Source organism: Glycine max, chromosome 4 (genome assembly GCF_000004515.6).
Source record: "Glycine max cultivar Williams 82 chromosome 4, Glycine_max_v4.0, whole genome shotgun sequence".
NCBI classification, from domain to species: Eukaryota; Viridiplantae; Streptophyta; class Magnoliopsida; order Fabales; family Fabaceae; genus Glycine; species Glycine max.
Genome location: NC_016091.4, coordinates 17,373,335 through 17,388,169, shown reverse-complemented (window position 1 = coordinate 17,388,169; position 14,835 = coordinate 17,373,335). Strand labels below are relative to the sequence as shown.

Sequence of the window (14,835 nt, the reverse complement as noted above, 5' to 3'; positions counted from 1 at the left end):
CACACTTAGCCTCTACTGATGTGAATGCAAGAAGAAGAAAGAGAAACTAAAAGAATGAAAGAAAGAGAAATTAGTTTTTGACAACAAACCAACAACATTATCAACATATTTATATGGAGGATGAGTGATGTAGTTGGTGATTTAACATTGACATCCAATAATGTCTAATCAGGAAATCAACTTTAACATGATTAAATGCTATTGTGTTAAGTATTCTTTATATGCGACATGCATGCTCATATCACCAACAATTAGGTGATTTACGGGATTATGCACCATGTTACTTTTGGATAGGATGGTATGATTTGAAGAGATGAGTCGAGCATTAAGTTGGTATTGGGAAACAGTCCAATCATATGCTAGTCTCTGGACAATATCGCTTGGACTTTAATTTTTAGATATAAACCATATATCTTAAGTTATGTAAAACTATTATATGAATGACATAATAGTTTTTCTAAGTATCTGACCATATGTTAGGGCAATGGATTGCTCGAATACTATATCGTTTCAAAACAAATACTACAAAATAAAAGAGAGAAAAATATATGGATAATGAATTATTCAATGACAAGAGAAGAGAGATTAAAAAAGGATAAATAATCATTTTTATCCTTAAATGTGTAAAATGCTGATAAATTCATTCCTGAAAGATGAAAATTCAAATTTTAGTCTCCGAAAGTAAAAAAAGTACAACAAATTCATCCATCCGTTAACTTTCGTCCATTACTGTTAATGAAAAAGCCTACGTGACACGTTCAGGAACGAATTTGTTAGCGCTCTAGACATTCAGGGACAAAAATGACTATTAGACCAAAATATAATTTAATCTTCATTAGGAGTGGGAATAGGTCAGACCAGACTTTGAAAGGCCTGAGCCTAGCCTACGATGAATCTTTGAGGCCTGAGCCTGGCCTATAGCCTATCAAAGACTTTTATTTCGGCTCGGTCTGATATTTTTAAAAGTCTGGCCTGGCCTGATAGCTTTTTTAAAAGTCTTCTTCAGAATAAATATTTAATATTTTATGGAATAGGAATATAATAGGAAAGTTAAAAAAAAGAAAGTCAATCAAAATAATGAGGAATATAAAAGGACACATGACTCACACCTAAATTGTAACTAAAGTTCTTGATTATAGGAATAGAAGTTAATCAAAGTCTGATAGTTTAAAAAAAAATTAATTGTATCCAAAAAATAATATATATATATATATATATATATATATATATATATATATATATATATATATATATGCCGGTCTATCAGACTTATAAGACTTTTTAATAAGCCTAAGTCTGGTCTATTTAATTTAATAGGCTTTTAAAAAAGTCTGAGCCTAACCTTTTAATTAAATAGGTCAGTTCAGGTCAGATTTTATGTAGGCCAGGTCGTAGGCTCCTGTAGGCCGGCCTGACCTATTCCCACCCCTAATCTTCATCTTCCCTCCTTTTTTCAATCGATGCAAGCGTAGTATTACAATAAGTACTTAAAAAAATAATAAAAAAATACACATAATAATAAACATAATATTAATTAATAAACTTTGCTTTAAAATTTTTATTATGACACTATGTCAAAAAGAGAATTTTTTTGAGCATTTGAATTGTTGAAACTTTAAACATCTATTTATCGTTATTCAATTTCAATTGTTTTTTTTCTCTCTTGATAGGCTCGCTCACCTCACACACTGCGTTCACTCGCTAGTCACGTCTAATCCCAAAACTGAACCCACCCTCTTCGTCCGGTTCACAGTTCACTAGCGTTCGATTCGTTTCTCTCCCTCTGTCTCTCTAATGGGTTCACTCGAGGCCCCAACCGCCGCGGAAAACGGTTCCGCTCCCGCCGCCGGCAACGGAAAATCCCCCTCCGTCAACGGCGCGGAGGCGGCGCTGGAGCCCGACGCATCGAAGCGGCGGAGATCGTCGGTGCTCCCACTGGAGGTGGGCACGCGCGTCATGTGCCGGTGGAGGGACAACAAGTACCACCCCGTCAAAGTCATCGAACGCCGCAAGGTTCCCAACGTCATCCCCAACGATTACGAGTACTACGTCCATTACACTGAGTGTAAGACCCCTTCGAATCCTCGTTCTCTTCTTCAATTTGAATGAATTAGTGAACCGTTAGGGTTTTGGATTGGCGTGTTGTGGTTCCGAGGGTTGGTTTTGGTTGGGGCATGTGTTGATTTAGGGTTTGTTTAGATACAATTTGAATTGATTTTTTCGTATGGTGTTTTGTTTTGGATTAACAGTGAATATTATGTCGGTGGCTATGATTATAATTGATATCTTATCATGATTAGGGTTCACTGCGAATCTTTTGTTATGGGAACATTGACAAGAACTTGGATTGTTGAGTTATTATTTATGAATTTATCACTAGGGACGTGTGGATTATGGCTGGGTTTTGTTTTACACAGGAAAAGTTGCAGGTTAGTAGGTTACAAAGAAAGGAATAATTTGGGCTTGGGGTGGGGGTGTTTTCACAATCAGGGGATGGCAGGGCAGCCATAACTGCTTTCATGGAAATAAAAGAGCATAAAAAAAATAAAATTTAAATTTCAGGGGTTGCGTGGTTGTCTATTTTCTTAGAATTTTGTTGGTAAATAATGTTATATTTAAATGAACAAGATAAAACCATTTTGTTTTGGTATCAATGTGGTTGATGCCAATGTGTTATCCACTATTTGTTCTGTTTACTGTGTAGGCAGGGGTGATAAGATGATAACTGCTCAGTCTTTTTTTTTGTAGTCAATAGGAGGCTTGATGAGTGGGTGAAGCTTGACCAGTTGGATCTTAATTCAGTGGAGGCTGTTGTTGATGAGAAAGTGGAGGAGAAGGTAATGATTATACATTCTCCAAATTGCACGGCAGCATTGTTTTGGACTCATCTATTTAGTTTTTGAAGGATGGATGAGGAGGTTTACTGAGAAAAAGTGATAATATAGTTCAAACATCTGTTTGTTGTTTTACAAACACAACAGCAAAGGTCTTTTTCCACTGGGTTGGATTGGCTACATGGATCAAATGACACCATTGTGTTATGTTTAAAGCCAAGCTTTTAGAATATCTGGTTATTATTCTAAAATCGAAATCCTTTCCTTTCTTTTCATTGGTTTCTTCTTTGGGGGGTGCATGGTGGTAGACAGAAAAATAATAAAAAAACTAGTATCCTAACGACTTGTAGTCATGTTCATTTGGGTGGCTGGCATTAAGTATACATTTGTAGTCACTTGTACTGGCTGTTCATTTTAATATCTTGAATGGTGTTTACTTTCTCTGTTATGTTTAACTCTTATTTCAAAATATGGATTCCCTTTATGACTGAACTAATTTAGGAAATTGGACATATGATTTTCTAGGGTGCAACAGGTTTGAAGATGACTCGCCACCAAAAGAGGAAGATTGATGAGACACATGTAGAGGTAGAGTTGTTACTTCTCAGTTATAACATGAGCATAGGCTGTTAGACACAGATACACACAACAGAACACATGCTATGCTTCAAACCTTTTGTCTCTTTGTACATGTGCAGATGTGCTTCAATGGTGAGTAGGTACTATTTGTCATTAAATAAATTGAATGCTATAGGTTGCTAATTTTTGCACTGGCACAACTCTTTGTTTACACTGTTTTCATTGAATAACTTATCAGTATTTGAGTGATACTTCAAAATGATGCATTGAAGTGCATGTTCGTATTAGCTGTGAAAAAATAGATTATGTATACATAATCAGTTATTGTTATTATTGATTATATGAAATAAGTTTTATGTGGATAAGAGATAAAAAGTGATTTTAAAATAATCTATTTTGTTTGGATTGTATAAAAGAATTGCTTTTTCTGTAGTAAATTTACAAAATTGTGTATGAAGTTATTAGTCATAAGCTCTAAAATTTTGCTTGTTTTGAAAAAGCTGTTTCCTTCGTAAAACGAAAAAATCGAAGATCATAACCTGAATTTCTAACAATTGCCAAACATATATGGATAATGGTTCTGACAGCTTTTTTCACGAAAAAAAGCTGTTTCTCAATTCTCCAAAAAAATTTAGTGCTCACAAACATACTCTTAAGACATCTTGTGCTTAGGAGCTTCCAAAACACTAAACTTGTTTACATACCAGTACCTTTTATCGTAAGATTGATTGAAGTCTCATGAAATATGTAATTGTGATATTATTTTGTTGGAGCTTGGTGTTGATCATTGCTTTCTTGCACTTAAAAGTTGAAACCAGTACTGGCTGGTCAAATTATTCCTGCTTCACTCTCGATTTGTTCCTTATATTTTAAAATATGTATCTATTTTTAAATTATAGGGACATGAGGAGCTTGATGCTGCCAGTTTGCGAGAACATGAGGAATTTACCAAAGTGAAAAATATAGCTACTATTGAGCTTGGAAGATATGAGATTGAGACATGGTACTTCTCCCCATTCCCACCAGAATACAATGACTGTTTGAAGCTGTACTTTTGTGAGTTTTGCCTCAATTTCATGAAACGCAAAGAACAGCTTCAGAGGCATATGGTGAGCTGTGCCTGAAAAAATTCCTTTGCACTTTATTTTTCTTTATTTTGTGTATCATTGACTTTCTTTTTTTAGTCAAGTGACCCTTGATTTTGCTGAGTTGTTCAGTATGTAGTTTTTTTTTTATTAATCTTTCATTTATTTTTTAAAAACTAAGGTACTTAACTATGGAGAAAGTTTGTTTTTCTCCACAAATATTTACCGATAGCAATTTTACTGCCTTATTCAAAACAGCTTGGTTTTTATTGATCATAATCTGCATCTATTATGCTTATACTTCATTACAGTTCTATTTGTTGTGTTGTTTGGAAACAGTAAGAGTTAACTGATACTAGAGAGGTAAGAAAAACACCCTTTTAAGAGAGAGAATGAGAGAGAGAGAGAAGCAGAGAGAGAGAGAGAGCAAGTCAGAGAGAGAGAGAAATAGAGAGAGGCGGAAAGAGATAGTGAGAGAAAGAGGACGCCCATGGGTACGCGATCTTCGTGGTGGAAGAACTAACAGAGATTGCAGCCGGAGTGGTCATGGAAGACGAAGAAGCAAGTACGACGACAACCGTAACCCACAAGTGGACGACGACCAGAGACGCAACTTCCTTAACCTTCAGGATGAACAGCGAGGCACCTGCGTCAACCTTCAGGAGGGAGAATGGATTCAAGTGAAGAGCAGGAGGAGAAAGGCCCATTCAAAGACCGTTCCAGCTTTCGGAAAGGGCATAGCTGACAAGAAAGACTCACACCAGATCACCTTTAGAGGAAAAAACCCATCAACAACGTGGAGGGACAGGGCGGATATCACCTCCTTCTACTTTTCCCATTTCCCTGATGAGGTCCGTGAAAGAGACCTCTGGAAGATATTCCAAGCCTGGGGAAAGGTTTGGGAGGTATTCGTACCGAAGAAGAGGAACAAACAAGGTCATCGTTATGGCTTTGTGCGTTTCAAAGGAGTAGAAGATGAAGATAGGTTGGAAAGAAGGCTTGACAACCATATTTATATACATGGGATGAAGATGTTTGTCAACAAGCCCAAGTTCCAGAGGGATGGGAATAAGGTAGCAGAGACATCAGTAGCTCTGAACAAAAGAACAGCCACGAAGACAATGGAGCCTGTCGCGCATAAACAGTTGACACATCAAGTCCCTACGTCCAAGAGGATCAAATCATGCGTGGAAGTGGTGACAAACCGAAACAAGGAATGGATAGAAACACAAGAGACGATGGCTAGGATCGCGGAAACAGGGATCAACGCAGGCAATATAAACATCCAGACGTCAAGGGAGAAGACCAAGTGGCTCGACAATGCTTGGGTGGGGCGCTTAAAAAACAAAGGCATGTTTGACAGGGTGGATGAGGAGGTTCGGGGGGTGTTCGGACCGGAGGTCAAAGTGTCGTATTGGGGCGATGATATGGTCATTCTCCATGGCCTGGAGGAGGAAGCAGCTAATGATTTCAACTACAAGGAACACACGCACGGCGGGACTCCTTTCTCACCGCTACAGAGATGGGCGCCGGCAATGTTGCCTTCTTATCGTCTAACGTGGCTTCATATATGGGGGGTACCCTTGATGGCTTGGGACGCAGACACATTTGCAAGCATCGTGTCGGTTTGTGGTGAACTAGTAGAGCTCGACGGGGTGACGGAGGAGAGGTTGAGGGTAGATATTGTGCGGGTCCTGGTTCGAACGTCAGAGAAATCGCTCATAGCGCGTACGATGTCGGTCTTGGTGGACGGAGTCCAATACCTTCTGGACTTGCGTGAGGAGCTGGGATCTGGGTGGGGAAGAAGATCGCGGGAGCTGGCGGAGGAGTAGTTCCCGCCATCACCATTTTCCACGGCCTTAGCAGATTCTGATGTGGAGCCAAACACCCACATTTTGCATGGATTCTCTCCTGATCGTTTCTCCGGCAGTCCTGTCGGCGGTTCCTCTACCTGGTCATCGCCGTCTATGGCGGACTGCCGCCGGAGACGACGGACCATGGGACTTTACCCTCGATGCAGGGACAACGAGACCATGACAGGTGCTGAGGTGTCATCCCAACACTGTCACGAGCCTCTGTCAACTGCTGCTGGCCTGACACCTGCAGACGCGGGCCAGAGGGAATGCAACGGTCCACTTTGTCTGGACATGCAACCTGTCGGCATGGCAGAACCTAGGACCTTCTGTCCTAGCCAGCAACAGAAGCTTTTTTTGGAAGTAGACGTTGAAGACACACTCCAGCCTGCTTTTAAAAAATCCAATAACCTTTGGGCAATGCAGGATGAACCTTCAGTTATTAGCCCTGAGACCTCTCCAGTGGTCAAACATGGTTCAAACTTCACGTGCCCTTATCAAAGGGACTTTGCAGCCGAGGTGGGGGAAGTTTCGGACCAGACTCTGGGCCTGGTAACCAAAAGCCCAATTAAAAAGGGGATTAAGCCTTCTTCAACCCTCAAGGTGTATGTTAGAAGAAAGGAGTGGGGAGCAGTAAATCACGAGGCCCATGTACAATGTAGCCCAGATTCATGTCACAATGTGAAAAAGCTTGTATCACGAAATTCCATCAATGAAAACAGTATGACAGATGAAATGGAAGGGAGGGACATCCATATCTCAGACCCAGAGGGGCTGACTCCTAAGCTACAATGTCCACCTCACAGTCCTGCCCCTAATAGTAGTTTTAACAAGGTTCATTCAGACAATGAGGAAGCCCTTCACATGGAGATTGCTAGACACTTGGGGGTATCCTATGCTGAGAATAATAACAGTAATGATAACATGATGAAAGAGGCCAATATTAGTAGTGGTTTTAATGCACCAACAGGAGTGATGGGAATGAAACACATTGACTCATGAATATTTTGTCCTTTAATTCTAGAGGGCTGGGTAGTGGAGTCAAGAGGTCAGCCATTAAGAAGCTAACCTTGGCCAACAATGTTGACATACTCTGCATTCAGGAAACTAAAAAGGAGTCCATAGACAAAACCTTCTGTCAATATTTGTGGGGAGATGGTAATGTTTCATGGGAGGCTGTCCCCTCTACTAATGCTGCTAGAGGTCTTCTGTGTTTATGGAATAATGATTCCTTTGTGGTGGACAGAAGGGTAGTGGGAAGAGGTTATATTTGGCTGAAAGGAATGTGGACTAAAGAAAACAAAAGGGTCTGCATCACTAATTTATATGCTCCATGTGATTTACAGGGAAAGAGAGATTAGTGGGAAGAGATTAAACTCCTTAAACCTTCTTTTCATGATGGCCCTTGGTGTATTGCGGGTGATTTTAATTCTATAAGACACCAGCATGAGAGGATCAGCTCATCTCATTCAGTGGGGAACTCAACATGCATCTTTGAATTTAATTCTTGGATATCGGATATGGCTTTGGAGGAGGTCAGGTCTGTTGGGAGGAACTTCACATGGTATAGACCTAATGGAACTGCAATGAGTAGACTGGACAGGTTTCTTCTATCTGATGAATGGCTGTCCCAATGGCCAGATTCTACCCAATTTGTGCTTGATAGAGATTTTTCTGATCATTGCCCCATCCTTTTGAGGTCTACAACCGTTGATTGGGGGCCTAGACCTTTCAAGATAATGGACTGGTGGCTGAAGGACAAAGATTTTCAGAAAATGGTGTCTCATAGATGGGGCAATTATCACCCTAGTGGGTGGGGTGGTTATGCCTTAAAGATGAAACTGAAGTTCATTAAAGGATGTATAAGGCAGTGGAGCTCACAAAATGGTGTTATTAATGCTTCTAAAATTCGGAATTTAAAGAAGGAGCTAAATGCTTTGGAGGCTGGTAGCAATGCTTCAATTTTATCTCAAGCTAAGGTGGAGCTTAAGAAATCTCTGCAGGAACAGCTTTGGAATGCAGCACTTGCTTATGAATCCATGCTGAGGCAAAAATCAAGAGTCAAGTGGCTAAGAGAAGGGGATAGAAACTCAGCTTATTTCCACAGAGTGATCAATCACAGAAGGAGAGTTAATGCTATTCAAGGTCTGCACATTGCAGGTGAGTGGGTCCAAGAGCCTAATAGAGTTAAGACTGCAGTTTTAAACCACTTCAAACACAAATTCTCAGAGCAGAATCCAAATAGGCCAACTCTGGATGGAGTACACTTTTCTTCCCTTGGCCAAGGATACAAGGAATGCCTTATTGCTAGATTCTCTGAAGGGAAAATTAAATCAGCAGTGTGGGCTTGTGGAGGAGATAAAAGCCCTGGTCCTGATGGCTTTAATTTCAATTTTATAAAGCAGTTTTGGGAGACTCTAAAACCTGATTTTACTAGGTTCCTGGATGAGTTCTACATCAATGGCAGATTTCCCAAAGGAAGCAATGCCTCATTCATAGCCCTCATACCCAAGACCACTAACCCTCAGACTCTTAATGATTATAGACCCATCTCTCTTATAGGGTGTGTCTATAAAATAGTGTCCAAAATCCTGGCTACTAGGCTGGCTCGTGTATTACCTCACCTAATAGATGAAAGGCAAACAGCTTTTCTGAAAGGGAGGCATATTATTCATGGGGTGATGATTGCTAATGAGGTTATAGCTGAAGCCAAATCTAAAAAGAATCCTTGTATGATCTTCAAAGTGGATTTTGAAAAAGCATATGATTCGGTCTCTTGGGGGGTTTTTAAACTACATGATGATGAGGATGAGTTTTTGTGAAAAATGGAGACAATGGATATATGGATGTTTGTCTAGTGCAACCATATCAATTCTAATTAATGGCAGCCCCACTTCGGAGTTTGTGCCGCAGAGAGGACTAAGGCAGGGTGATCCCCTTGCCCTCTTTCTTTTTAACATAGTAGCCGAAGGACTCACCGGGTTGATGAGGACAACAATCTCTAAGAACATGTTCCACAGTTATCAAGTGGGGATTCAAAAGGAGGAGATTAATATTCTGCAATATGCAGATGATACGCTGTTTTTTGGATCTGCAACTACGGATAATATTAGAGTCCTGAAATCTATCCTTAGAATCTTTGAGATGGTTTCCGGTCTCAAGATTAATTATGCCAAAAGCCAATTTGGGTGCATGGGGAAATCAGAGGCTTGGTGTAGGGAGGCAGCCCTTTTTCTCAACTGTGGTCAGCTGGATATCCCCTTTTCCTACCTTGGAATCCCAGTGGGGACAACATCCAAAAGCTGGAATGTGTGGCAGCCTATCATTAGCAAGTTTGAACTCAAACTTAGTAAATGGAAGCAGAAATGTCTTTCCATGGGAGGAAGGATAACACTCATTAATTCTGTATTAACAGCTCTTCCCATCTATCTGCTGTCCTTCTTTAGAGTTCCTAAAAAAGTGGTGCAAAAGCTAGTCTCAATTCAGAGAAACTTTCTTTGGGGAGGAGGTTCTGAGGTAGCCAAGATTGCTTGGATAAATTGGGATACTATCTGCCTTCCCAAGAACAAAGGGGGGCTTGGGATTAAAGACTTGTCCAAGTTTAACGAGGCCTTGCTTGGTAAATGGGGTTGGGACTTGGCAAATAACCAGGATCAGCTTTGGGCCAGAATATTAATGTCCAAATATGGAGGGTGGAATGTGTTATGCTATGGCAGAAACAGAGCTGACTTTTCTCCTTGGTGGAGGGATTTAAGATATGTTTTCCAACAGCATCATAGAAATTGCATCTTCAATAACTTGAAGTGGAAGGTGGGTGATGGGACCAAAATCAAGTTCTGGAAAGACAAGTGGAGGGAGGATGATTTTAAGTCTCCAAGATAAGTACCCAACCCTATATCAAGTGAGCACTCAGCAGAATCATACTAGCAACTCAATGGGCCTCTTAATTGGTAGTAGATGGGAGTGGAAGGTAAAATGGAGGTGACATTTCTTTGGCCATGAAATTGATATGGTGGCAACATTCATGGCTGACATTGAGGCTGTTCAGATCCAACCTTCAAGTCGGGATTTTCTCAGCTGGGGGGCTGATCCTGCTGGTTATTACTCCACAAAGTCAACCTACAATCTCCTCAAAGATGAGGGCAATTCTATTACTGAAGACAGCAATTACAAGATTATTTGGAGACTGAAAATTCCCCCAAGAGCAAGTGCTTTCTCTTGGAGAATCTTCAAGAACAGACTACCTACTAGGGATAATCTAAGGAGGAGACATGTGGAGCTGCCCTCTTATAACTGCCCTCTTTGTGATCAGGAAGAGGAAACTGCTGGCCATATCATGTATTCTTGCAGGAAAACTAGACATCTTTGGTGGGAGAGTTTGAGATGGGTCAATAGGGTGGGTCCTTTCCCTATTGAACCCAAATGTCATTTTCTGCAATTCTCTCAATGGAATGGGAAAAGCAATGCAGACAACTGATGGGAAGCTTTCTGGATAGCTCTATCCATGACTATTTGGAAGCATAGAAATGCCTTGGTGTTTAACAACCAGAATTTCAGCACCGAAAAAGTCATGGACGAAGCTTTGTTTCACACTTGGTCTTGGATCAACTGCATGGAGAAAGATTTCCATACACATTTTAATCAATGGTCTACTAGCTTAAAGGAGGAAATGTCCTAGGGGTTTTCTTTTGCTGTATGGGTATCCACCTATTGTGGTTATATCTTATGTAGTTGGGGCTGGCAGATTTCTGTCTTTGTATATTTTGATATATTTCAGTACACCTAGTACTGATCAATTATTAATAATATCAGATTTTTGCTGTGCAAAAAAAAAAAAAAAACAGTTCTATTTGTTGTAGCATTCTATGGGATTCCAAACAATCTAACTTCATGCTGTGGTTTTGTATTGTTTGCCATTGAAATTTTACTCCAGATTGTGTTTATATAATCATTTAGTCATCTTTAAAATTTGGTGTTGCTTTTATTTATTTGAAAATGAACCTTTTTGATTGAAATGAATTCATTTATTTGCTTGAACACTTGGAGATTGATGCAAGGGTATTTTTTTGAAATAGTCTATCTAATGCCTCTATTAGTATTTATTCTTTGCTCTCCCTACTAGGGCCCAAAAAAAGTTGAAAAAGATGTCAGTTTTATATATACCCAATGCAAATTGCGAAGCACCAATTTAGAATTTTGCACTGACATTGGCTTCCTGTTCATGCAGAGGAAATGTGATCTTAAGCATCCCCCTGGTGATGAGATATACAGAAGTGGTACACTGTCAATGTTTGAGGTGCATTTTTAACACTAATGTTCTTATTATCACAAGGTCTTTTTTTTTTGTCCTGTACCCCTTCCATTATGTTCAACTTTTCGAGTTCAAAATGAATTTTGAATTTTTTTTGCCACTTATCTTCGAGTCATTTTGTAATGAATGATTGTAAAATTGTTGCTTATAAATATCTTCTATTAGTATTTTTTTTATAAATTGTTACAATATCTTGTAAAATAATATAGATGATTTTAATATGATGTGTCAACTTGTGAAAATTCAAACCACTGACTGCAATCCAAATCTCAGCGTGTGCAACACTCTGCAATCGCAATTTAAAACTTTGCTACTTATGATATTAATTGGTGCTTGAAGGATGTTTCTGTTTCTGACATGTACAAAGATTGTGCTGCTTTTCTGCATTTTTTTGTTTTGTACTTTGCTCTTTCTTCTTGAAGGATTTATTATCCTCCTTTGATTCTAATAGACTTCATTTTTTTTAAAGGCATTGATCTCCCTTAACCCAATTTCCCTGGCTTCAACTATTGCTTGATGAGCATCAGCTCTCTATTTTTTTTTAAATTCTTTATCTTTTTCTAAAAGATTTAGACAATTTTTTTATTTATTTAACTAAATGAAGTCAAGGGTAACTGGCTACAAAGCTCAAATATTGGAAATTATTTCAATTGTAGAAAATGAATGAATTTTGAGAACGTTGTGTTATCTGGTTGACAGTTGTAAGTTGCAACAGTTATATATACATATTTTTTTTTGTTATTAATGATTGATTACTATCATAATTTGAGTTTTGTGATTACTTATAATAATAATAATTATTATTATAATATCTGGAAACAGGTCGATGGCAAAAAGAACAAGGTTTATGGGCAGAATCTTTGTTATTTGGCCAAGTTATTTCTTGATCACAAGACCCTCTATTATGATGTAGACCTGTTTCTGTTCTATGTTTTATGTGAATGTGATGATCGAGGTTGTCACATGGTTGGCTATTTCTCCAAGGTAAAATGTTACAGTGATGTCATTATTTTTCTTTGACATAAGATATTTCATTTTTTAATATTTTACTGCCAATATGCCCATTTAACTTACGTTTTTGATCTAAATGGCCTACCAAAACTGCCTCTGATTCATGCAGTTTCTATGCTTTATATTAATAATATAATAATGATGTTCATTAACAAACCTTAATTTTATTTGTATTATGAAAAATGAACTTTGTTCTAATTTTGATATATTTAATCTTCAAACTTTTTATTTATGATAAAGGAAAAACATTCTGAGGAATCTTACAATTTGGCATGTATCCTCACCCTACCACCTTACCAAAGGAAAGGCTATGGCAAATTTCTAATTGCATTCTGTAAGCTTTCTCTCTGTCTCTCATAAATGGGTCTCTTTGTATTTGCTAGCTATATGTGATAAAGTGAGTGAAATTCATTGAAATTTCAAACATTGAACAGCATATGAGCTGTCCAAAAAAGAGGGCAAAGTTGGCACACCTGAAAGACCTCTTTCTGACCTTGGACTGCTAAGCTACAGAGGATATTGGACCAGGGTTCTCTTAGACATTCTGAAGAAGCATAAGGGAAACATTTCTATCAAGGTACCTTATTCGTTTCTATTAATGTTTCTAGGCCTTATTCGTTACTATTAATGCTTCTAGGGCATTGAAGAATTCAACTTTTCTGTTTTCAAAATAAAGTTCATTTAATTGTTTAGTCTGTGTTCAATTTAATGTTATGGGATAAATGTGGATTTTGATTATTTCTCTGATTTTAATTAACTGGAATATAGTTTATCCATTAGAGTCCTTGACACACATACATGAAAGAAAGATGCACAAAAGAGAACTAAAGAAAAGACTAACAAACATGCTAAGAAAAAATATTAGCGACACATTCTAAGTTCTAATGCATTCTTTTCAACACATTTTATTATTGGCTGAAATTTATTGGGACAAATAGTGAGACTCAATAAATAGAGAGTAGGACCCACATGATTTTGCATATGATAGGATTGGGAGGGAAAGGAAATTGTAATTGGGTCTGACTTTTTCCTCTACTTATTTAATTATCTTTCCAACAAATTAACTTTATTAGATAAAGGGTAATAAAGTAACATTTATTACATACATTTTCATTCGTTTCCTTAATGAAACCAAATATAGGGATGCTTCCCTTCTTTTCCATAGGATGATACAAGACAATCATAACTCGTTCATTTTGTTCTTCCTCTTTTAAATCACATTCTCTGTCTTTTCTGTTTTTCTCTCTCTTTTTTTTTTTAGCTTCTTTCATGATACCAAATTGGCTCAAGAATTATTTACTTTTGATAAAATCTTGTTAAGCATTTATAACTGCTTTTCATAACCATTGCCCCTTGTTAAGTTTCTCTTTGTAGAGATAGGAGCCATAAAGTTCTTTTTCCTAATATTAAAACAAATAAAAATTGAGCATGTTGTAATTTTAATGAATATTGAAATAAATTTAAAAAACTGAACAAGCTGGAGCAGTTTACTCAGGTGATTAATTCTTTGCTCATGTATATTTCTGATCTTCAGCCAAAATATTAGTCAAGGCTCTATTCAATTGAAAAAGTTTTTTTTTCTTTTAACAGGAACTGAGTGATATGACTGCCATTAAAGCTGAAGACATATTAACCACTCTGCAGAGCCTAGAATTGATTCAATACAGGAAAGGTCAGCATGTTATATGCGCAGATCCGAAAGTGTTGGATCGCCATCTTAAAGCTGCTGGCAGAGGGGGCCTGGAGGTTGATGTTAGCAAACTGATCTGGACTCCTTATAAAGAACAAAGTTGATGGTCATTGGTCATATCCATCAAGGAAATACTATGATGTGATGTAACTTGTGCTTTTGTGTATAAAGTATATGTAGGCTAGGTTTCTTGGACAAACCCTTTGATGTATTAGTCTTTACAAATAAGATTTAATACATTTTAAGATGAGAATAGGAACATAACTGATTGTTTTATGTGCTGAACCGTAGCCGTAGGTATATGTTTAGTTTGTATCTTCGTTTCTAATGATGAATGCAAGAGGGAAATATTTTTTAATTTGTGGATATGTTTAGTTTGTATCTTCGTTTCTTAGACAACCCCATTTGATGTATTAGTATTAACAAATTTTAATCCTAAGATTGGTGGTTGCATGATGTCATAACCCTTTTG

The 14,835-nt window shown here is 38.0% G+C and overlaps 1 protein-coding gene across 1 annotated transcript; it reads left to right on the top strand.

Moving 5' to 3' along the window:
- The first annotated feature begins 1,644 nt into the window (after nt 1–1,644).
- Nucleotides 1,645–14,721, top strand: LOC100819116 (histone acetyltransferase of the MYST family 1). Its single transcript, XM_003522831.5, has 9 exons — nt 1,645–2,065; nt 2,749–2,837; nt 3,360–3,422; nt 4,313–4,522; nt 11,579–11,647; nt 12,485–12,646; nt 12,914–13,007; nt 13,108–13,250; nt 14,264–14,721. Exons 1-9 carry the CDS (start codon nt 1,795–1,797, stop codon nt 14,465–14,467), a joined length of 1,305 nt encoding a protein of 434 aa, XP_003522879.1. The 5' UTR covers nt 1,645–1,794; the 3' UTR covers nt 14,468–14,721.
- The last annotated feature ends 114 nt before the right edge of the window (nt 14,722–14,835 follow it).